This window comes from Mercenaria mercenaria, chromosome 15 (genome assembly GCF_021730395.1).
Source record: "Mercenaria mercenaria strain notata chromosome 15, MADL_Memer_1, whole genome shotgun sequence".
NCBI lineage: Eukaryota > Metazoa > Mollusca > Bivalvia > Venerida > Veneridae > Mercenaria > Mercenaria mercenaria.
The window spans coordinates 32,222,378-32,246,090 of NC_069375.1; the positions used below are offsets into that span (position 1 = coordinate 32,222,378).

Sequence of the window (23,713 nt, forward strand, 5' to 3'; positions counted from 1 at the left end):
CAGATTCAGCTCAAATTTGCGAAAAATGTGAACGGTTATGAGACACTTTTCTCCCCACCATTATTTTCTTCTGGTCACATGCTTTAAAAATATGCGTATGTTTTAGGTCAGTCATTTGCAGATAATACGGTACAGGTCGCGCAAAGTGGGCATTTTGGGCCATTTTTGGGGGACGGTTTACTTTGCAGACAAGTACTGCAGACACTATACACAAAGAAGGATTTTGCCGACAACATAGGTAAAGAAGGATATTGGATTTTGCAGACACTATATGTAAAGAACAAAAGGTGTGGATGTATAAAGGAATGGTTGAGTGAACTGATAATGTTTTTATCATGTCACTGATTTTGTACTATATTTTAAGACTAAGATTTAAATGAGAATTATTATGGTTTATAAAATATTCAAAGTATCATTTACAATTAATAATAATAATAAAAGATGGTAATAATGATAGAAATCTAATATCAATAATGATTATTATTATCATAATCATTATTTGTTCTTATTATTAATGGTTTTTATTATTAATTGTATTATTTAAAATCACATTTTGAATATTCTATAACCATAATTCTCATTTATATCTTATTATAGTAACAGATAAATATTAAAAGGGTATAAGGTCATATACGGGAGTTACTAACACTTTGACGTATTCAAATAAGACAAGCAAAGTGAATGTTTCTGATTTCTTTTACTTTGATATCATCTTTTTAAAACAATTATTCTCTATTCTTACCTGTCTGCAAAATTCAACTGATATATCATGTACAGTACTATATCAGTCTATGCTCTATTTCGACTTGTCTGCAAAATTCAACTGCAGTCTGTCTGCAAAATACTGTTACTGTTGATATATGTACAGTATTCCAAATGTTTATTCTTTATTCTTATTTTTGTCTGCAAAATGCTGTGGTTTTATAATATTATACCATTTTTTTTTATTTCTACATGTCTGCAAAATTCAGCTGAAATCTGTCTGCAAACTGTAGTTACTGTTGATTTATGTACAGCATTCCAAATTTTTTTTCTTTATTCTTACTTTTCTGCAAAGTCCAACAGTTACTGTAGTCTAACTGCAAATGCAGTTAATGTTGCGGTTTTATTAGCTCGACTATTCGAAGAATAGGAGAGCTATCCTACCCGCCCCGGCGTCGGCGTTAGCATGAGCGTTAGCGTGAGCGTCACACAAATGTTAAAGTTTGCGTACCACCCCAAATATTTTCAAAGTCAATTGAGATATTGTTTTCATAATTTGCATACTTGTTTACCATCATGACCCCAGCCTGTAAACAGGAGCAGACAACTCTATCAAGCATTTTGACTGAATTATGGCCCCTTTTCGACTTAGAATATCCTTATTGTAATGTTAAAGTTTGCGTACCACCCCAAATATTTTCAAAGTCCATTGAGATATTGCTTTCATATTTGCATACTTGTTTACCATCATGACCCCAGTCTGTAAACAGGAGCAGACAACTCTATCAAGCATTTTGACTGAATTATGGCCCTTTTTTGACTTAGAATATGCTTATTGTAATGTTAAAGTTTGCGTACCACCCCAAATATTTTCAAAGTCCATTGAGATATTGCTTTCATATTTGCATACTTGTTTACCATCATGACCCCAGTCTGTAAACAGGAGCAGACAGCTCTATCAAGCATTTTGACTGAATTATGGCCCCTTTTCGACTTAGAATATGCTTATTGTAATGTTAAAGTTTTACTCATAGCTTATATTATACTATCAAGCAATTTAAATGAGAATTATAGTTATAGATTATATTCAAAATGTTATTTTAAATAATACAATTAATAATAAAAACCATTAATAATAAGAACAAATAATGATTATGTTATTAATATTAAATTTCTATCATTATTACCATCTATCATTATTATTAATTGTAAATAATATTTTGAATATTTTATAAACCATAAGTCTCATTTAAATCTTGGTCTTAAAATATAATAGTACATAATCAGTGACATAATAAAAACATTATCAGTTCACTCAACCATCCCTTTATACATCCACAACTTTTGTTCTTTACATATAGTGTCTGCAAAATCCAATATCCTTCTTTACCTATGTTGTCTGCAAAATCCTTCTTTGTGTATAGTGTCTGCAGTACTTGTCTGCAAAGTATTCTGTTCCCATTTTTGGCTCAAAATTTAGTGTCCTGAAACCGGAGTTTTACTCGTTTTTTGCAAAGAAGTATAAAATAGCTCTTTGTTTTTTGTCATAGAAACAACGGAATCGGCAGGCTTAAAATGTCACATGGTGAAGTATATGCAAAATATCCGCTCAATAAATCGCTGGAATTTCTCAAAATTGATTTGTTTATGTTTTTTCGCACTGGTATCAGCGCAGATATGTGGAATTTTCAAATTTACTGTCCCTTGCCCTCCAAATTTCCGGTCTGACAAACAACAACAACAATATTGGGAAATCGCCAGAAAAAAGACTGAAAGGCGTTATTTCTTAGCGAATTATTCTTTATGTTCAGGTAATAATATATAGTTTTTAATGAACAATTTTCTTTGAGATATTATAACTTAAAACAATTTGTGAGGTCGTTTTGTAAGAGTTAAAACCTATCTTGTCCAATGTTCGGACACGATGCATTATTCGGATAGCTCCAGTTATCAGGACATACCATTCTGCCAGCCTAAACTACAGATGTGCCAGCTTATGCCTTGCAGAAAACTACAGGCTTTGTTTCAAAAAGTAAGTCATTTCAGACATGAACTGGCCCATGGTATTTTCTGTTAACTGGAGATATCCGAATAATTTATCGTGTCCGAATAGATATGGCAACAAATAGTGCACCTCTGCACAAGTGAGTGCATTTGTAAACCACTATATACTGGTTACTGGGGTAGCCTTACTCATTTGGCTTATCAGGATGACTTAATTTATGATCTGATATTTATAGTTGTCATCCCTCTAAGCCTTACCCGTATCAGCATTTTACTGTAAGGAAAACGAAGACATTAAAAAATTAAAATAAGTCATGACATACTGGTCAGATTTACTTCCTTTAATAAATTAAACATTAATATTTATGTAGAACCTTCAGATGGGTTTAATTCAAATCTTCGAAAAATATGATGTGACAGGTGCGAGTGATCTCTACACTGAAACCGGTTTCAGTAAACAGCAGCATATAAACAGCAGACTGCCGGTGACACTAAATTCCAAAAAAAAAACACTAAATATACATTCAAAAAATGTCAGCGAGGCAAGTTTATGCTTTAATGTCGGTCTGTCAACATAAATTCATTGTCAGAGATGTAATCGTTACAAATACTTTGTACATTTACCAGAAAACATTCCCAAAGGATTTCATTGGGGATTTCCTATGCAGAATGAGTTTGGACGTGACATAGACAGCGACAAAAGTTATCACGTTGTCCCGAAACGTCCTATTTTTAGCTCACATGTCACAAAGTGACAATGTGAGCTTTTGTGATCGCGCAGCGTCTGTCGTCCGTCCGTCCGTGCGTAAACTTTTGCTTGTGACCACTCTAGAGGTCACATTTTCCATGGGATCTTTATGAAAATTGGTCAGAATGTTCATCTTAATGATATCTAGGTCAAGTTCGAAACTGAGTCACGTGCCATCAAAAACTAGGTCAGTAGGTCAAATAATAAAAAAACCTTGTGACCTTTCTAGAGGCCATATTTTTCATGGGATCTGTATGAAAGTTGGTCTGAATGTTCACCTTGATGATATCTAGGTCAAGTTCGAAACTGGGTCACTTGCGTTCCAAAACTAGGTCAGTAGGTCTAAAAATAGAAAAACCTTGTGACCTCTCTAGAGGCCATACTTTTCATTGGGATCTGTATGAAAGTTGGTCTGAATGTACATCTTGATGATATCTAGGTCAAGATTGAAACTGGGCCAACTGCGGTCAAAAACTAGGTCAATAGATCTAAAAATAGAAAAACCTTGTGACCTCTCTAGAGACCATACTTTTGAATGGATCTTCATGACAATTGGTCAAAATGTTCAACTTAATGATATCTAGGTCATGTTCGAAACTGGGTCATGCGCCCTCAAAAACTAGGTCTGAATGTTCATCTTGATGAAATCTAGGTCAAATTCAAAACTGGGTCAACTGCAGTCAAATACTAGGTCAGTAGATCTAAAAATAGTAAAACATTTTGAACTCTCTAGAGGCCATATTTTTCAATGGATCTTCATGAAAATTGGTCTGAATGTTCACCTTGATGGTATCTAGATAAGTTCGAAACTGGGTCACATGCGGTCAAAAACTAGGTCATTAGGTCAAGTAATAGAAAAGCCTTGTGACCTCTCTAGAGGCCATATTTTTCAATGAATTTTCATGAAAATTGGTGAGAATGTTCACCTTGATGATATTTAGGTCAAGTTCAAAACTGGGTCACTTGAGCTCAAAAACTAGGTCACTGTGTGAAATAATAGAAAAAAACTATGTCATACTCAGTTCAAAACTGGGCATGTGGGGACAGGTGAGCGATTCAGGACCATCATGGTCCTCTTGTTTGGACTAGTTACTGAGGTTACTTACTTTATTGCTTTGGTCATTATTTTTTATACGCCCGAAGGGACATATTATGTTATGATGCTGGTGTCCGTCTGTCCGTCTGTCTGTCCGTTAGCAATTTCGTGTCCTCTCTGTAACTCTTGAACCCCTTGAAAGATTTCAAGGAAACTTGACACAAATGTTCACCACATCGACACGATGTGCAGAGCGCATGTTTTGGATGTCTCGCTTCAAGGTCAAGGTCACACTTAGGAGTCAAAGGCCATATCACATAATCAGTTTGTTTCGTGTCGGCTCTGTAACTCTTGAACTGCTTGAAGGATTTCAAAGAAACTTGACACAAATGTTCACCACACTGAGATGACGTGCAGAGCGCATGTTCCGGATGACTTGCTTCAAGCTTGTGACTTAGGGGTCAAAGGTCATATATGACTTTGCTTTGTTTTTATTGCTCTTTATTGCAGTGCTCTTGTTTTTATTTGGCAGATCCCTCTTTTGTTCACATACAATAAATTTTTTTGAAATACTTCCCTTTTATGTTACTATAAATAGCTCATTTTTGATTTTTTTAAATTTTTGGCCGTAGAGAAAAAACGGGACCACTTTTCTGTGGTACAACATGGATGGTACATCCAATTTTTAGGTGTATTTTGACATACCTTTACCCTGTAAGGATTTTTTGTTTTTTATGGACTTAGAATTTTTTTGGAATTTCTTCCCTTTGTTTTCCTGTACTTTGGGCTTCAACAGTCAAGTCCTTTAAATTTTGCTCCCATCCTTAGATGTAACCCTTCGGGCGTATATTGCCCAGCTTGGCGGAGCTCTTGTTCAAAGGTGCAACAATACACATAGCCAATGAGTATAATAAGTTTTTATTGAGAAAAACATGTCTTTTTTTCTGGTTACATGGTTACCTTCTTTTCTTTGGTTACTCCTGGTTACTTTCAGTCGCTAGAGCATACACCTACGAAACATGTATTGAAAATAACTTTACTAGAAAAAGACATGTCTCTTTTTCTGGTTACTGAGTTTAATACCCTTCTTTTCTTTGGTTACTTTTGGTTACTTTAGCAGATACCATGTATTGAGAATAATTTGAGAAAAACATGTTGTTTTTTTCTGGTTACTGGGTTACCCTTCTTTTCTTTGGTTACTCCTGGTTACTTTTGGTTACTAAAGCATATGCCTATGAAACATGTATAGCAAATAGTTGAGAAAAAAACATGTCACTTTTTCTGATTACTGGGTTACCCTTCTTTTCTTTGGTTACTCCTGGTTACTTTTGGTTACTAGAGCATAGACCAATGAAACATGTATTGGAAATTATTTGAGAAAAAAATATGTATCTTTTTCTGGTTACATGGTTACCCTTCTTTTCTTTGATTACTTCTTGTTACTTTTGGTTAATACAGCTTATACCTATAAAACATGTATTGAAAATAATTTGAGAAAAAAAAAAACATGTCTCTTTTTCTGGTTACATGGTTACCCTTCTTTTCTTTGGTTAATTGTGGTTACTTTAGCATATATGGCAGTGGCTAGGGATCCGATAATCAGATCTCTAGACCTGGAGTCAGGTAAGGCTGTCTAGAGGTCCGGTAATCAATATGAATACTAAGAATGGTATTTGCAGAGGGGAAGCTATAACAGGAATTGATTTCGAAAGTTAGCTCTTGTTTTCGTCATTTTGATACATTGTAAATGACAGAAAACAGAATTATTTAATGATTATTTAAACACAATCGCAAATTTGTTTTCTTTGGTTACATACCAGTAGTGTTGTATCCAGGATGTAAAAAGGGCATGGGGCAGTGGAAAAGGGGCATGGGGCTAGGGGGGTCCGGGGGCATGCTCCCCCGGAAAATTTTTAAATCATGCGCGTCATTTCGTGCAATTTGGAGGCATTCTGTGTGTATTTGTGTGATGATGTACCATTGTATTTCCCTCTGATATTGCTTAGTTATGCATCTATTATATTAAAACATATTTTGAAAACATCTGTTTATGTCTTTCTTAACACAAGCAGTTGACTCAAAAGTCCTTGGAATCTCAGTGAGATTAATGGTTCTCACATGCAAACATAACATTCCTCAAATTGCGTATTCTTGTGATATCTTATAACTCTTTACCCAGTTTCTGTTTTAAACCACAGTGAATGAAATATTAAACAATATATAACACAATATATTTTTATTTATTATTCTCTTCTATGACTATGGGAAACTGTCAGTACATTTCCATCAAGGCAAACAGAAAAACTAAAACAATAAATTACTAAATACATTGTAAAACACATACTTATACTGTATTATACATGTACCATGAAACCTTCAATACAAAAATACAGTTATTGACTTTGATTTAATATGACTTCAGTATACTAATTTCCTTTAAGAACAGGCTTGAAAAAATAGTTGTGTGTTTATCATCATGTTGATATTCAAAATCTGTAAGGCTTTGCCTTCAGCCATCTCTCAAGTTAAACAGTAAAATACTGAATACATTGTAAAATACACAATAAACACAATAAAACACTGTCTTCAAAGAATATAACTCAGTCAGAAATAATAGATCTAGTGACATTTTGTTATTTTGAAGTAAGTTCATTTTAATTAAAAAAATATTTATCTGGAATTACTTCTTATTATTTCTCAAAAATCTTTTCTACATTGTAGTGAAGTAGTGTAGCAGATTTATACTGAAAAAGACTTCAAAACTTATACTGTATTATACATGTACCACAAAACCTACAATACAAAAATACAGTTATGAACTTATTTTCCAATTCAGTATGACTTCAGTATATACTAACTTCCTTAAATACAGGCTTGAAAAAATAGTCCTGTGTTTATTATCATGTTAATATATATTCAAATTCTACGAGGCTTTGCCTTCAGCCATCTCTTAACCACTGCTTGGTAATTGATGTATTGGTCATTTTTTATCACATGCAGAAGTTTATTTGTGTTTTCCACACTTAACCTATTTCTTAAGTCTGTCACAATTCTATTTACACTTGAGAATACACGCTCAACCTCAGCAGTGCTGACGGGGAGAACAGCGGCTGTTGAACATAATTTTGTCACAACAGGATAGGTGTTACCGGTAGTGGGGGAAACTGTCATAAGTGTCTTAAGGAGGGCCGAGGGACTGTTTTTCACCACTGGATCAAGTTCAGCTACACAGTCTTTGAGTGAATCCCACTCATACAAAGCAGAGTCTACATCCTCACTGAAGTGTTCAGCCAACAGTTCAATTTCATCATTTCCATCAAAAGACCCTTTCCCTGACATGTTAAATATGCTCATTGCGTCAATAATATCACTATTCTGTAGCCGACTCTCTATGTTGTCTATAAGATTGTCAATGAATTTGTTTTCAGCTGCATGTACAACACTTCTTTTTTGTTCGGTGGGACTTATTTCGAAGTCATCCATTAGCTTTGATGCCTTGCGCAAGCTAACTCCTGGCGATGTTTTCAACTTTTTTAACGCAGAGACTGTGGAATCCATCTTTGGTTTTATCACTGACAAGTCAATGTTATTTGTCTCGAAAGTCAGAGCCAATTGAGTCAATGGCTTCAGTGCGTCACAGAGGAAGTGAATGATATGGACTGTTTGGTACGATTTAAGTTTCTTGGCAAGACCACTTGCTGATGGCCCAGACCCTATTCTAACTTTATCATTCCCTGATTCTACAGCGTTCTCAAGATCCATTATTACTGCAGCATATGTATCTTTCAGAGATGTCACCGCGTCGTAATGAGAAAGCCAGCGCGTATGTGCAACTTGTTTCACACGTTTTGTGTCACAATCTTCAAGGACATTTTGAAGTTTTTCTAGTGAGGTTGTTCGGTTTGATGATGACTTGTAGTACTTATGTACACTGGAAAGAACTTCGTCAGTTTCTTGAAACTCTTTTAGTGATTGAAAACTGTCTTTTGCTGCTAAGGCTAGTCTGTGATTATGGCAGTGTACTGTAACTAGTTCTGGTTTAACTTCCTTCAGTCTCGTTGTCACACCACTTTTTTTCCCTATCATGGTATTACACCCATCACTTCCGAATGCTACAAAGTTGTCAACCCTTATTTCATCTTGGACTAATTCCACAGTTTCCTTGAATATTGTCTCAGCCTTGCCGTTATCAACTCTTACATCTTTGATGAAGTCAACCTTTATTTCACCTGCTTCGTCGACATACTTTGCACAGAAAGCGAGATGTTTTTTATTGGAGATGTCTGTAGCTTCATCTGTCATAATAGCATAGGCTGGACTTTTCTTCACTCTCTGTTTAAGTGTCTCTTCAATATCTTCAGACATTGCTGTGAGCAGTTCTGTGGCAGTTGTACGGCTTTTGTATGTAGCATTTTTACCATACAGTTTTCCTTGTAATTTTGCACAAACTTCTGCATATGAGCCGTGCCATGGGAAAACCAACATAGTGGGTGTGCGACCAGCATGGATCCAGACCAGCCTGCGCATCCGCGCAGTCTGGTCAGGCTCCATGCTGTTCGCTTTTAAAGCCTATTGGAATTGGAGAAACTGTTAGCGAACAGCATGGATCCTGACCAGACTGCGCGGATGCGCAGGCTGGTCTGGATCCATGCTGGTCGCATACCCACTATGTTGGTTTTCTCATGGCACGGCTCATATATTTTTTTACATCAACATGATATGATTAAAACAGTTTATTTTTAGATAAAAGTACTCAGAGATGACCGACAATGAGGACTGGCCTATCACCGGAGTTGTAGTTGTAGCAGATATCACGAAATGCCCAGCAGGATATACTACAGTAAGTAAAAGATACATAACTTCAAATACTGTGAAATCATTTATGGTCATGGGGAACTAGTTTTCATTGATTTCATAGCTGAGTCAATATGTGAAGTTAAAACCTGACTGAATGGAAACTCGTCTGACTGACAGCATGTCCTAAAGAGTAAACGAAAATAATTAGATATTAGATAGATCTAGATGAAAAATAAATAGGTGTATAAGAAAACTGTTTGGTAAAATACACGTCGGCGATAGTAAAAATGGACCCGCTTCATACCGTATCGGACATACAGTCCGACGCCCTGACCTTCCATGTCGGACCTAGCCATTTTTTTGTCGGACAAGTCTGACTTCTCCGACGGAATTTAGCCATGACTGTAAATCCTGATGAATAAGTAAATTTCCCAGTCATTTTATGTTTAAAATTTGAAATCTACAAATTCATATCCCTACAAGATAGCTGTTTAAAGCAACCATGACATTTTGTGCACATGAAATTGAATTATAGTACTAAGTACAGAATATAAAAAACACACAAAGAATATCAAGCTTTCAAATGAACATATCACTTGGAGTAAAGTAAAGTAATGTAATACACAACAAAATATTTGTTTCTCTATTTCCAGATTGATAGAACATATGATCGTGCTGAGGAGGCAGACTTATGGCGGGATGGTATATTTGGGCGGAGAGTCACTAGATATTTATGTGTGCAGAGGACAGCTCCGCAACCTGTATGTTATTAGAGATATAAGCACACAAATACAGTCTTAGATAATGTATTTTCTACAAGTGTTTATATGAAACTTTTCCCAAATTGCTGCGATTTCAGATAGATAAGACGGGCATTTTCTGATTTGGCAGCAAATTATAAAGTGCAGGAGATGTCCCAAGGTTTATCTTGCTGGCACGCAATTCTTACCTTAGTGACCCAGCTGGCCTCAGTTTTTTTTTTTATATCAGCAAAATACTGCAAAATAATCATAATAGTCATGTTTTACTTACAGGGTAAAGATGTACTTGTTGATGTTTCTATCATAAATGACAGGGATCCAGTACCAGCTGGATTTACCGTTCTTGATTACACAGCTGATACACGTAAGTCAGCATATTTACCATATATTTGGTTAAACAGCTGATACACGTAAGTCAGCATATTTACCATATATTTGATTACACAGCTGATACACGTAAGTCCGCATAATAACTATTCTTGAGTACACAGCTGATGCATATAAGTCAACATATTTTATTACCATGTATTTAGTTGCACATAAGTCAGCATATTTACAAGACTTGATTACAGGGCGAAACACATAAGTCAATGCATTTACCAGTTTTGCTTACACAGTCGGCATATTTTTTTTTTTTTAGCTCACCTGTCACAAAGTGACAAGGTGAGCTTTTGTGATCGCGCAGTGTCCGTCGTCCGTCCGTGCGTCCGTGCGTGCGTCCGTAAACTTTTGCTTGTGACCACTCTAGAGGTCACATTTTTCATGGGATCTTTATGAAAAATGGTCAGAATGTTCATCTTGATGATATCTAGGTCAAGTTCGAAACTGGGTCACGTGCGGTCAAAAACTAGGTCAGTAGGTCTAAAAATAGAAAAACCTTGTGACCACTCTAGAGGTCACATTTTTCATGGGATCTTCATGAAAGTTGGTCAGAATGTTCACCTTGATGATATCTAGGTCAGTTTCAAAACTGGGTCACGTGCGGTCAAAAACTAGGTCAGTAGGTCTAAAAATAGAGAAACCTTTTGACCACAATAGAGGTCACATTTTTCATGGGATCTTTATGAAAGTTGGTCAGAATGTTTATCTTGATGATATCTAGGTCAAGTTCGAAACTGGGTCACGTGCCATCAAAAACTAGGTCAGTAGGTCTAAAAATAGAAAAACCTTGTGACCTCTCTAGAGGCCATATATTTCAAAAGATCTTCATGAAAATTGGTCAGAACGTTCACCTTGATGATATATAGATCAAGTTCAAAACTCGGTCACATGCCATCAAAAACTAGGTCAGTAGGTCAAATAATAGAAAAACCTTGTGACCTCTCTTAAGGCCATATTTTTCATGGGATCTGTATGAAAGTTGGTCTGAATGTTCATTTTGATGATATCTAGGTCAAGTTCGAAACTGGGTCACGTGCTGTCAAAAACTAGGTCAGTAGGTCTAAAAATAGAAAAACCTTGTGACCTCTCTAGAGGCCATATATTTCACGACATCTTCATGAAAATTGATCAGAACGTTCACCTTGATGATATCTAGGTCAAGTTTGAAAGTGGGTCACATGCCATCAAAAACTAGGTCAGTAGGTCAAATAATAGAAAAACCTTGTGACCACTCTAGAGGCCATATTTTTCATGGGATCTGTATGAAAGTTAATCTGAATGTTCATCTTGATGATATATAGATCAAGTTCGAAAGTGGGTCACGTGCCATCAAAAACTAGGTCAGTAGGTGAAATAATAGAAAAACCTTGTGACCTCTCTAAAGGCCATATTTTTCATTGGATCTGTATGAAAATTGGTCTGAATGTTCATCTTGATGATATCTAGGTCAAGTTCGAAACAGGGCCATGTGCAGTCAAAAACTAGGTCAGTAGGTCTAAAAATAGAAAAACCTTGTGACCTCTCTAGAGGCCATACTTATGAATGGATCTCCATAAAAATTGGTCAGAATGTTCACCTTGATGTTATCTAGGTCAAGTTTGAAACTGGGTCACGTGCCATAAAAAACTAGGTCAGTAGGTCAAATAATAAAAAACCTTGTGACTCTAGAGGCCATACTTTTCATGGGATCTGTATGAAAGTTGGTCTGAATGTTCATCTTGATGATATCTAGGTCAAGTTTGAAACTGGGTCAACTGCGGTCAAAAACTAGGTCAGTAGGTCTAAAATTATTAAAATCTTTTGACCTCTCTAGAGGCCATATTTTTCAATGGATCTTCATGAAAATTGATCTGAATGTTCACCTTGATGATATCTAGGTCAGTTTGGAAACTGGGTCATGTGCGGTCAAAAACTAGGCCAGTAGGTATAAAAATAGAAAAACCTTGTGACCTCTCTAGAGGCCATATTTTTCATGAGATCTTCATGAAAATTAGTGAGAATGTTCACCTTGATGATATCTAGGTAAAGTTCAAAACAGGGTCACATACCTTCGAAAACTAGGTCAATAGATGAAATAATAGAAAAACCTAGAGACCATATTTTTTCAATGGATCTTCATGAAAATTGGTCAGAATTTTTATCTTGATAATATCTAGGTCAAGTTTAAAACTGGGTCACATGAGCTCAAAAACTAGGTCACTATGTCAAATAATAGAAAAAACGACGTCATACTCAAAACTGGGTCATGTGGGAAGAGGTGAGCGATTCAGGACCATCATGGTCCTCTTGTTTTATTTAGTCATGATTTACATAGCTGATTATAAATAAAGGCAAGTCAGCATAATTTTACTGTTTTTGATTACACAATTTATACATGTAAGCATATACACAGCTGATATAGGGAAGTAAGCTAGGCTTTTTATACACCCGTTTTGGAAAAATGGGACGTATTATGTGATGGCGGGTGCGACCGTCTGTCATAATTCGTGTCCAGAACATAACTTTATAACCATTAAAGATATTTGCTTTAAACTTGGCTTATAGGTAGATGGCAATGAGACAATGTGCAGAGCACTTGAACCGGCTCTGTAGGCCAAAGTTCAAGGTCACAAATTGAGCTTAAAGGTCAAAATTGTCTATCATATTTTGTGTCCGGAGCGTAACTAAATAGCCATGCAAGGTATTGACTTCAAACTTGGCATGTTGGTAGTTGGCGATGAGATGATGTGCAGAGCACATGAATTGATTCTGTAGGTCAAAGGTCTAGGCCACAAATTGAGCTCAAAGATTTGTCCGAAGCTTATTAACCAATAGTCATGAGATGATTTTTAAAAAAAGAAGTGTTTATGTTCATGAAACATTGTTTGAAAATTCTTGTCAGTATTATGACCTGTTTAATATAGACATAATTTCTGTGTTTATAAATATAATTGATATATACATGTAGTGTATTGCATATGGATTGTATATATTTTGTTTGATATACAATTGTAATGTTTTAGTTCATCTTCAAGACAGAGTTCTCCGCATGTAAATGATATAAGACTATGGTTACATTGTAGGTGAGAAGTCAACAAAAAAGAAGGTGATATGTGTGAGATGGATGAGCGTCAACCTTACAAATAGTGCTCTCTCAGAATTGATTATATTGCCCAAAGGTACACGGAGACCACCTAATGGATATACTCTAGTTGGGTAAGTTCTTTGCAAGATGTTGTCTTTCTAGACCCTTACTTATCATCTTTTTATGCACTTACATTGTTAATTTGCACAGATTGTAATGAAACTGCAAGGGTATGCAGTTGGTAACTACAGACATCTCTGAAAAAAATCATAAGAAGAAATTTGCTTTAAACGAAGCTATGGCAACTTAATTATTTAATTAAATCTCAGTTTCAAAGTTGAAACAGTGAATATGAATCCTGTCTTTGCTACATTTAGAGTCATAGAGTCATATCATCTCCTTTCAATTAACAATTATTTATTAACTTATATTAGATGGAATCCATGCATGTTGGTTTCAGTACACAAAATCAAAGCCTTACAAACAAATGAAATTCCTATATAATCATACTTCTAAATTTGAAATTGAAAAATCCTACTCGCCGCGGCGTCGGCGTCTTTCCGCGTCCCCACCTTGGTTAAAGTTTTGGTGCACTTTCTCTTTTTTCAACTTATCTCTGTAATTACTTGATGGATTTGATTCAAACTTTAAATACTTATTCCTCATCATCATCCACATCATCTGACATAAGGGCCATAACTCTGGCACCAATATTTCATGAAGTATCCCCCCTTTACACTTAGATTTTCAGGTTAAAGTTTTGATGCACTTTCACTCTATCTCTGTTATTACTGAATGGACTTGATTCAAACTTAAAATAGTTGTTCAACATCATCACCCACATCATATGACACAAGGTGCATAACTCTGGCACAATTTTTTTCATGAATTATTCCCCCTTTTTACTTAGAATTTCAGGTTAAAGTTTTGGTGCACTTTCACTCTACCTCTGTTATTACTGAATGGATTTGATTCAAACTTAAAATAGTTGTTCAGCATCATCACCCACATCATATGACACAAGATGCATAACTCTGGCACAATTTTTCATGAATTATTCCCCTTTTTACTTAGAATTTCAGGTTAAAGTTTTATGCACTTTCACTCTATCTCTGTTATTACTGAATGGATCTGATTCAGACTTAAACAATTGTTCAACATCATTACCCTTGTCATATGACACAAGGTGCATAACTCTGGGACCAATTTTTCATGAATTATTTCCCCTTTTTACTTAGAATTTTAGGTTCAAGTTTTGATGCACTTTCACTCTATCTCTGTTGTTACTGAATGGATTTGATTCAAACTTAAAATAGTTGTTCAACATCATCACCCACACCATATGATGCAAGGTGCATAACTCTGGAACCAATGTTCCATTAATTATTCGCCCTTTTTACTTAGAATTTTCAGGTTAAAGTTTTGATGCACTTTCACTCTGTCTCTGTTATTACTGAATGGATATGATTCAAACTTAAAATAGTTGTTCAACATCATCACCCACACTATATGACACAAGCTGCATAAATCTGGCACCAATATTTAATCTATTATGCCCCTTTTTGCTTAGGATATACTTATATAGTGTTCTGATACATTTTATCTTTACCTCTCTTATTACTTTAAGTTTGTAATATTTGACATAGACTCGGGCTATTGTGCAATATCTTCATCCACAATTGGAGTCATTAAACACTCCAGTGACAGCTCTAGTTTCCTCAGATGTGCCCAGTTTCACTATCCAGCATCGAAATAGTCGAGCGCGCTGTCTCCTGTGACAGCTCTTGTTTGACTTTTGTATTACAGATACCTTTTTGTTGTGGATATTTTGAGCTTGCATGTGTTCAAATACCTATTAGAAGTCATTGGTTCTTCCGAAATTTTCATGTCCCATTTTGTATGACTCTTTGTCATGTTTTTATTTCCAACACTTCATTTCAGAGAATTGAATAACCTGATGCTGTGTTACAAGATGGCCAATATCAAGACACAGTCATCTGTAGCACACACCAACTCTGATTCTGCGTTAAACATGTAAGTTATAAGATAAAGCCTTAAGCATAAAGACAAGTTAACTGTGATCCTAAGATACTGTTTTCTCTTACATTCACCTTATTTTTATTGATCAAGATTTGCATACGTATGAAGTAGTAAGTCTATGAAATGACAAAATCGTCAACTAAGATTGGTTGTTTTTTAAATTCACATCACAACTTGCATATTTACTGGCAACATCAGACTAAATTAAGGTATCTGGTATGATGATGCTGCATAATATTTATCATGTATAGTTGAGCATTCTGGTTGTATAAAAGGTAAATTGTTGTTTATATATTTTTCATCGGAGTACAGGTATGAATTTCATGTTTGTGTTCAAATTACGCTTTGACTTCCGCACTTTTAAACATATTCATGTATTTCATACTTTAACCCTTATCATGCTGGACACGACTGATTCTGCCTTTGGGACCAGTGCAGATCATGATCAGCCTGCACATCCATGCAGTCTGATCATGATCTTCACTGTTCGCCATTCAGTCAGTATCTTTTTGGTAAGCACCCCTTTTAACAGTTAATGGTACTGTCCAGATTGGAAGATGGACAAGTTCATTATAGAAATTTCGCAAGGTAAGGGTTCATGGAAACTACTAAACAAAGATTTATTTCTTAAAAAAAAGCAACATGCGATGTTTATACATACTACATTATTACTACACTTTTCAGGTCTGACATGGCGAACAATCTTCCTTATTCTCTGAATCCTGGAAAGGAGAATGCCTACAGACAAGGAATGTCATCCAGTTATACACCTGGAACTAACCTGCCAGGTTCAAACCACCCTGCTCCGCTAGAACGTTCATTGAGTTTATCTGCTTCAAATAATTATCGTAAGATATCTTTCTCTTAAATGTACAGATTCAAAAGTATTCAGCTTACGTAAACATTTATAACTCACTGCAGCCAGAGGTTGTGGGTACGCTGTTAAAGTAGCTCTTTTGGCTTGTCATTGTTTTTCTGCTCCCAGAAGTCTTTGGGGGGGGGGGGGCACTTGAAAGTTGTCCGTCCAAATTTGTTTTTAACATAAGTAATGTATATTAGCATGTTTCTCAAGAAATTAGTTGACCAGACATTTTCAGATTCTCCTCATGTCTTAGCCTTATCTGATAACCTCACATGGCAAGTTTCATAACTCTGGCTTACAGTTTAGCAAAATAATAATAATAAATGAGCCATGCCATGAGAAAACCAACATAGTGGGTTTGCGACCAGCATGGATCCAGACGCGCAGTCTGGTCAGGATCCTTGCTGTTCAGTAACAGTTTCTCAAATTCCAATAGGCTTTAAAAGCGAACAGCATGGATCCTGACCACTGCGCAGATGTGCAGGCTGGTCTGGATCCATGCTGGTCGCAAACCCACTATGTTGGTTTTCTCATGGCACGGCTCATATGATATCCCTTTTTCAGCTTAGAAAATTTTGCTAAAGCTTTTGTGTGTGAGAGCTAGTATTACGTGGAAGGGCATCTATTCTCTCCAAATGGGATTATTTAAGAATTGAATATTTTGTAGCATTTAGATGGGTATAAATCACAATGGGTCTTCTAGCAAATGAATCTCACTAGTGATTCATCGATGATTTGACAGCTAGATGTCCCATTTTGGTGTATTCTTCTAAAGACAAAAAAAAGTGACTTTGTATAAAAAAAATAATATTTTTTGCAGTAGCTTGTCACAAAAAATAAGTGGTTTCTTCCCAATATCAGAAAATCTTAATAGGTCTTCACAACATTTAAGTAGAACATCCAAAAAACATGCCCAAGTTAAAGTGCATTTTACCTTCTGATAGAAAAAACAGTTTCTGATCTTAATTTAGGGTATCTAGAAATCCACTAAAATTACCTAGTCCTGTTGATTCAATTTTGATCTTTGTGGTCAGAAAAATTAATTTGTGCTATAATTGAATGTCCTTTCTGAGTTTTGGTTGCCCATTTTAAAAGGTTTTTGAACAATGCCAGTTTGTTTTGTGTTTTTTGAATGATGTCAGATTTTAAGTTTTTTCTTTGTTAAACAAAATAAATAAGAAATAAATAATTATAATTAAAGTTCCGTAAGGCTTTTCATGTAATTTTTAAGAGATAAAGCAGTGTACATTTAAATGTTGTAGATAATTATATGGTTAGAAAAACACTACTTTCAAATTTCAAGTGAACCTATACATTTAGAGCCATATTTAAAGGGAGGTAATTTTAATTATAAACAATGAATTCAGTAATATATCTTGTGTTAATTTATAATATATTCAGACCTTTTTTTAGATTTATGAGAAAACACTTATTGAAAATATGATTTAACAAGAAATAGACATATTTTTATGTTCATAATATGAGCCGTGCCATGGGAAAACCAACATAGTGGGTGTGCGACCAGCATGGATCCAGACCAGCCTGCGCATCCGCGCAGTCTGGTCAGGATCCATGCTGTTCGCTAACAGTTTCTCCAATTCCTATAGGCTTTAAAAGCGAACAGCATGGATCCTGACCAGACTGCGCGGATGCGCAGGCTGGTCTGGATCCATGCTGGTCGCACACCCACTATGTTGGTTTTCCCATGGCACGGCTCATATAAAAAATGTGGCAGCCACAATATAAACAAAGGAATTATGAGCCTTTAAGCATGTTATCTTTCAATCACATTTTGTATGTTGCAGCACTGGCTGGGGTACCATGGCAATTAAGTCCAAAACTTACAGATCTTGAGAATCTAAAAAATGTAAGTAAATATATGTAGTAGATAATGATAACTGAATGTTGGTTTCAGTTTAAAATGAAATGTTTTCAGTACTGTTCATCTTATATTTTATTAAGTTGAAGTATAAGTACGGAATGAAGAAGGATTGATACTGAATTAAAGCAATTGTTTCTTATCCGCGAGGACATTTTTAAGTCACTTAATTTAACTCGTGCTGAAGTATCACATTATTGTTTGTTAACCCTTATCATGCTGGACACGATTGATTCTGCCTTTGTGACCAGTGTAGATCTTGATCAACCTGCACATCTTTGCAGTCTGATCAAGATCTGCACTGTTCGCTATTCAGTCAGTATCTTTTTGGTAAGCACCCCTTTTAACAGTTAATGGTACTGTCCAAATTGAAAGATGGACAAGTTCATTAAAGAAATTGAGCAGGGAAAGGGTTAAATTTTTCTGGCTTCATTCTCTTCCAGATTCATACACCAGAAAACACTGATAAGTTTTTCTGGCTTTACTCTTTTTCAGATTCACACACGAGAAATCATTGTTAAGTTTGTTTGGTATCACTCTTTTTCAGATTCACATACCAGAAATCAGATACAAAACTATGATGGATATTGAAAATCAGGTTGGTTACTTTATGAAAAATATTTACTGCTTCTGTTACCAGAGGAACATTATTCAATTACAGCTAAAATCACTTATTTATTAATTCCCAAATCTGCCCTTTTTACTAAACATTTTAAAAGCTAACTTACCATCACAAATCATTGTAACGAATTGAATCAATGATTTTTAGGGAATATACAATAAAATCGTTTTCCCTCACCAACCCTACTTCTGAGAGAAAAAATCCCAAATAGATTTTTTCATTAATCTTGAAAAAGAAAAAAAATCAAATTATTCTTTGCAAGTGTAAATTGTCATTGAAACAGTACATAATGCTCCAAAGTAGAACTTAGTAATTTGGATTTATCAGTTAAGAAGAATTGTCCATAAATGATGGTACACATTGTTAGTATGAATTTATAATTTCCATTTCAGTACCAGTACCATTTTGATGTTGAGAGAGCAGCCAGTGCTAATAGTGGATAAACCTTGTATAATGACTATGAAGACCAATTTTAGTTCTTTTATGAAAAACCATGCAATATATATATATACATATGTCTTTAGTGCAAACTAGAATAGACTATCATGATGTGTGTAAGTTGATACATGTACATAGATTAAGACTTTCCTCTCGGCCACTTATAGTCCTACAGATTTCGCACTGTTAAGAAGATCTGATAATGTTGTATAGGCATTATGATTATATGTTGTATAAATTGCTATCTTAAAAGAGTGTTCATTAAAGGGTAATTATGCTTTTGTCTTAACCCTGAAATGTGGTAAGAAAATAAAATATGTTATTTTCTTGTTAAATCCTTTTTAGCTCGACTTTTTGATGAAAAAGTAGAGCTATTGCACTCGTCCCGATGTCGCGGTCGCCGTTGGTTATAGTTTTTGATAAAGTCAAATATCTCTGTTACTATCAAAGCTTTTGACTTAAAACTTGATATAGTTATTTACTATCAAAGTCTACACCAGGAGAAACAATCCCCAAACTGATTTGAATTTTGACAGAGTTATGCCCCTTTTTAACTTAGATTTTTTTTGGTTAAAGTTTTATAAAGTTTTTTACTGGCAAAGCTCTAATTTAGAGTCAAGCACTGAGAAAAGTAGAGCGTGCTGTCTTAAGGACAGCTCTTGTTTGATAATTGTTTTCTTACGGAACTTTCAGGCAAGAAAATTCACCCTTTTAGTTACAGTAAAAACAGTTCCATAAAGCCATAACCCGGGCCTTGACATTTTAACTTGCTGTTTTATAACCTGACTTTGTGATACATACAGGTACATGTGAGTTAAAGATAAAAATGTAGTAGGACATAGACATTATTAAATTTGAATAGTCAAGAACATTCTGATAACTGTTCTGTTAAATGTATGTTTTCTTGTTTTGAAATATGCGAATTTGTAAAAACCATGTAAGTGTTATAACAAATTGTTATTTTTTTTAGCTCACCTGTCACAAAGTGACAAGGTGAGCTTTTGTGATCGCGCGGTGTCCGTCGTCCGTCGTCCGTCCGTCCGTCCGTGCGTCCGTCCGTGCGTCCGTCCGTCCGTAAACTTTTGCTTGTGACCACTCTAGAGGTCACATTTTTCATGGGATCTTTATGAAAGTTGGTCAGAATGTTCATCTTGATGATATCTAGGTCAAGTTCGAAACTGGGTCACGTGCCATCAAAAACTAGGTCAGTAGGTCTAAAAATAGAAAAACCTTGTGACCTCTCTAGAGGCCATATATTACACAAGATCTTCATGAAACTTGGTCAGAATGTTCACCTTGATGATATCTAGGTCAAGTTCGAAAGTGGGTCACGTGCGGTCAAAAACTAGGTCAGTAGGTCTAAAAATAGAAAAACCTTGTGACCTCTCTAGAGGCCATATATTTCACAAGATCTTCATGAAAATTGGTCAGAATGTTCACCTTGATAATATCTAGGTCAAGTTCGAAACTGGGTCACGTGCCTTCAAAAACTAGGTCAGTAGGTCTAAAAATAGAAAAACCTTGTGACCTCTCTAGAGGCCATATATTTCATGAGATCTTCATGAAAATTGGTCAGAATGTTCAACTTGATGATATCTAGATCAAGTTCGAAAGTGGGTCACGTGCGGTCAAAAACTAGGTCAATAGGTCAAATAATAGAAAAACCTTGTGACCTCTCTAGAGGCCATATTTTTCATGGGATCTGTATGAAAATTGGTCTGAATGTTCATCTTGATGATATCTAGGTCAAGTTTGAAAGTAGGTCACGTGCCGTCAAAAACTAGGTTTGTAGGTCTTGAAATAGAAAAACCTTGTGACCTCTCTAGAGGCCATATTTTTCATGGGATCTGTATGAAAATTGGTCTGAATGTTCATCTTGATGATATCTAGGTCAAGTTCGAAACAGGGTCATGTACGGTCAAAAACTAGGTCATTAGGTCTAAAAATAGAAAAACCTTGTGACCTCTCTAGAGACCATACTTGTGAATGGATCTCCATAAAAATTGGTCAGAATGTTCACCTTGATGATATCTAGGTCAAGTTTGAAACTGGGTCACGTGCCTTAAAAAACTAGGTCAGTAGGTCAAATAATAAAAAAACCTTGTGACCTCTCTTGAGGCCATACTTTTCATGGGATCTGTATGAAAGTTGGTCTGAATGTTCATCTTGATGATATCTAGGTCAAGTTTGAAACTGGGTCAACTGCGGTCAAAAACTAGGTCAGTAGGTCTAAAATTATTAAAATCTTTTGACCTCTCTAGAGACCATATTTTTCAAGGATCTTCATGAAAATTGGTCAGAATTTTTATCTTGATGATATCTAGGTCAAGTTTAAAACTGGGTCACATGAGCTCAAAAACTAGGTCACTATGTCAAATAATAGAAAAAACGACGTCATACTCAAAACTGGGTCATGTGGGAAGAGGTGAGCGATTTAGGACCATCATGGTCCTCTTGTTATTATTTTTGCATGCTTTCTGTGATTTGTACATAACCAAATGGTTGATAGTCAATGATTAAATATAGTGTACATGTATTTATTTTGTGTTGTACATTATTTCTTTTTATGCCCTTCTCAAAACATATAGTAATAAGACAATCCATCTGTCCCCTTGCTTTTCTATTTCTTGACCTAAAATCTTCAAACTTGGTAAGCAGGTTGATCGTGACCAGCAGATACTGGCTGCTGAATATTCAAGGTCCCAGTGACCTTGAACTGAAAATTGGTTTTCGATCGATAACTGAATGAGGCTTTGGCCTTCAGTTCTCAAACTATATATAGGATGCTTGCCTGTGGTCAGTAGATAACATCATTGTTTTAGGCGGTTAGTAGGCCAAAGGTCAAGAACGTAATGACCCAGAGACTGGAAACTGATCAATAACCTAAGAATGCCTCTTCCCTCTGTCGTCAAACTAGGCAAACTGTCAGTTATCGGTAGATCTCTCATTGTTTTGACGGTCAGTAAGTTAAAGGTGAAGGTCACAGGAACATTGATACTGTAAGAGCTTTCTGCTCATAACTAAAGAACACTGGCCAACAGTCGTCAAACTTAATAGGATGATTGCCTTTGGTTAATAAATTGCCCATATTGTTTTTTGGGGTCATAGGTCACAATTTCCTTGAAACCAAAACACTACACTCTTCAGAACTTTATAGGATTATTACCTTTGGTTAGTAGATGTTACAGGTACCTCGAATTCCGCTTATTTACGTTAGATCCCTGTGGCATTCTGCCTTTGGGCTACATACTAGGATGATTCCTTGTAGGATTATCGCCTGTGGTCAATAAATGACCACTACTGTGTTGTTGGACAGTACGTCAAATGACAAGGACCTCGTATTTCATAAACGAGTTTTGTTAAAGTATGCAAGATGACGTATATAAGAGTCTTTTAATGTACACAGAAGAGTACATTTGAGAGCAGACGGTGAGGCTGAGAGGTAAGACAAGTGTCGTGAGTTCGATCCACACCCCCTCCATCAAAGACTGTTTCTTGTATGCGTGCTTCCCACATGGTATTCTAAAGGATCGTGGAGCATCTGGAATTGGCGCATCTTCTGGACCTTGTACTATCCTGTTACCGAAATCTCGTACGTTCTAATACGTATTTCCAATGGCAACTACAGATAAACTTAAGTACACACACAACAGAGATAAACACAAATTGGTCCCAAATTGATTAGTTTGCGTTTCCGTGATTCCAAAGGGGACTTTGGAAAGACCAGAAACTGGTAAAAAAGAAAGGTTTGATGTCAGCGAGATTGTCAAAAAAACAAAACAACACACTTTGGCATGTCCAAGAAATCTCCAAAATCAAAACTGAGAATTTCTCATAAAGAGCATCAGTGTAATACCCTGATTCGATTTTCATGCTGTGCATGCATTTACAGTTTATCCATTCCATAACATTTTATGCACCTTCGTCAAGCCCTCTATGCTCCGTCCAAAACAGGACCAAGATAACAACATTTCATTTCGTTTTCAGGATCAGAATGGTATTTTGTGCAAAAAAACCTTGGATATTTACTGAATTATTTTCTTTTTTTTTAAGTATGCCGTTCTTGCCGAAAATATGATCTAGATATATGTAATAAGCTTCACCATCTCAACCCTACTCGGAAACTTAGTTCATACTGCACGTGTGTATGGAACTATGATTTAAGAGACTTTTAAAGCCGGATAATAGTTATACATAGGTAATGATTTTATAGTCCTGCTCGATTATGAATAAAATTTTGTGTCTTTTCTGCATACAGTGCATCCGATCGTAGCGACCTTACCCCTCATGTATTTTTTTTCTTCAATGTTATGCTAAATTCGCGCTCTGACGTTGAGATGCCCCGCACTGTCCAGACAGGTATGTAGTTACCAGATACA

General features: G+C 35.7%; 2 protein-coding genes across 3 annotated transcripts; one reads left to right on the forward strand and one right to left on the reverse strand.

Moving 5' to 3' along the window:
- Positions 1-2,358: 2,358 nt before the first annotated feature.
- On the forward strand, positions 2,359-21,874 carry LOC123550452 (multivesicular body subunit 12B-like). 2 transcript variants are annotated; one of them, XM_045338882.2, is made up of 10 exons: positions 2,359-2,513; positions 9,234-9,330; positions 9,941-10,048; positions 10,322-10,412; positions 13,492-13,624; positions 15,435-15,527; positions 16,218-16,381; positions 18,201-18,262; positions 18,822-18,872; positions 19,289-21,874. In XM_045338882.2, the coding sequence occupies exons 2-10, from the start codon at positions 9,250-9,252 to the stop codon at positions 19,337-19,339; spliced, it is 834 nt and encodes a 277-aa protein (XP_045194817.2). In that variant the 5' UTR covers positions 2,359-2,513; positions 9,234-9,249; the 3' UTR covers positions 19,340-21,874. The 2 variants fall into 2 exon arrangements, with proteins under 2 accessions (XP_045194817.2, XP_045194823.2); XM_045338888.2 differs by having other exon boundaries at positions 2,403-2,513; positions 9,223-9,330.
- On the reverse strand, positions 7,407-8,855 carry LOC128548749 (zinc finger protein 862-like). The gene has a single exon (XM_053524157.1). The coding sequence runs from the start codon at positions 8,853-8,855 to the stop codon at positions 7,407-7,409; it is 1,449 nt and encodes a 482-aa protein (XP_053380132.1).
- Positions 21,875-23,713: the final 1,839 nt, after the last annotated feature.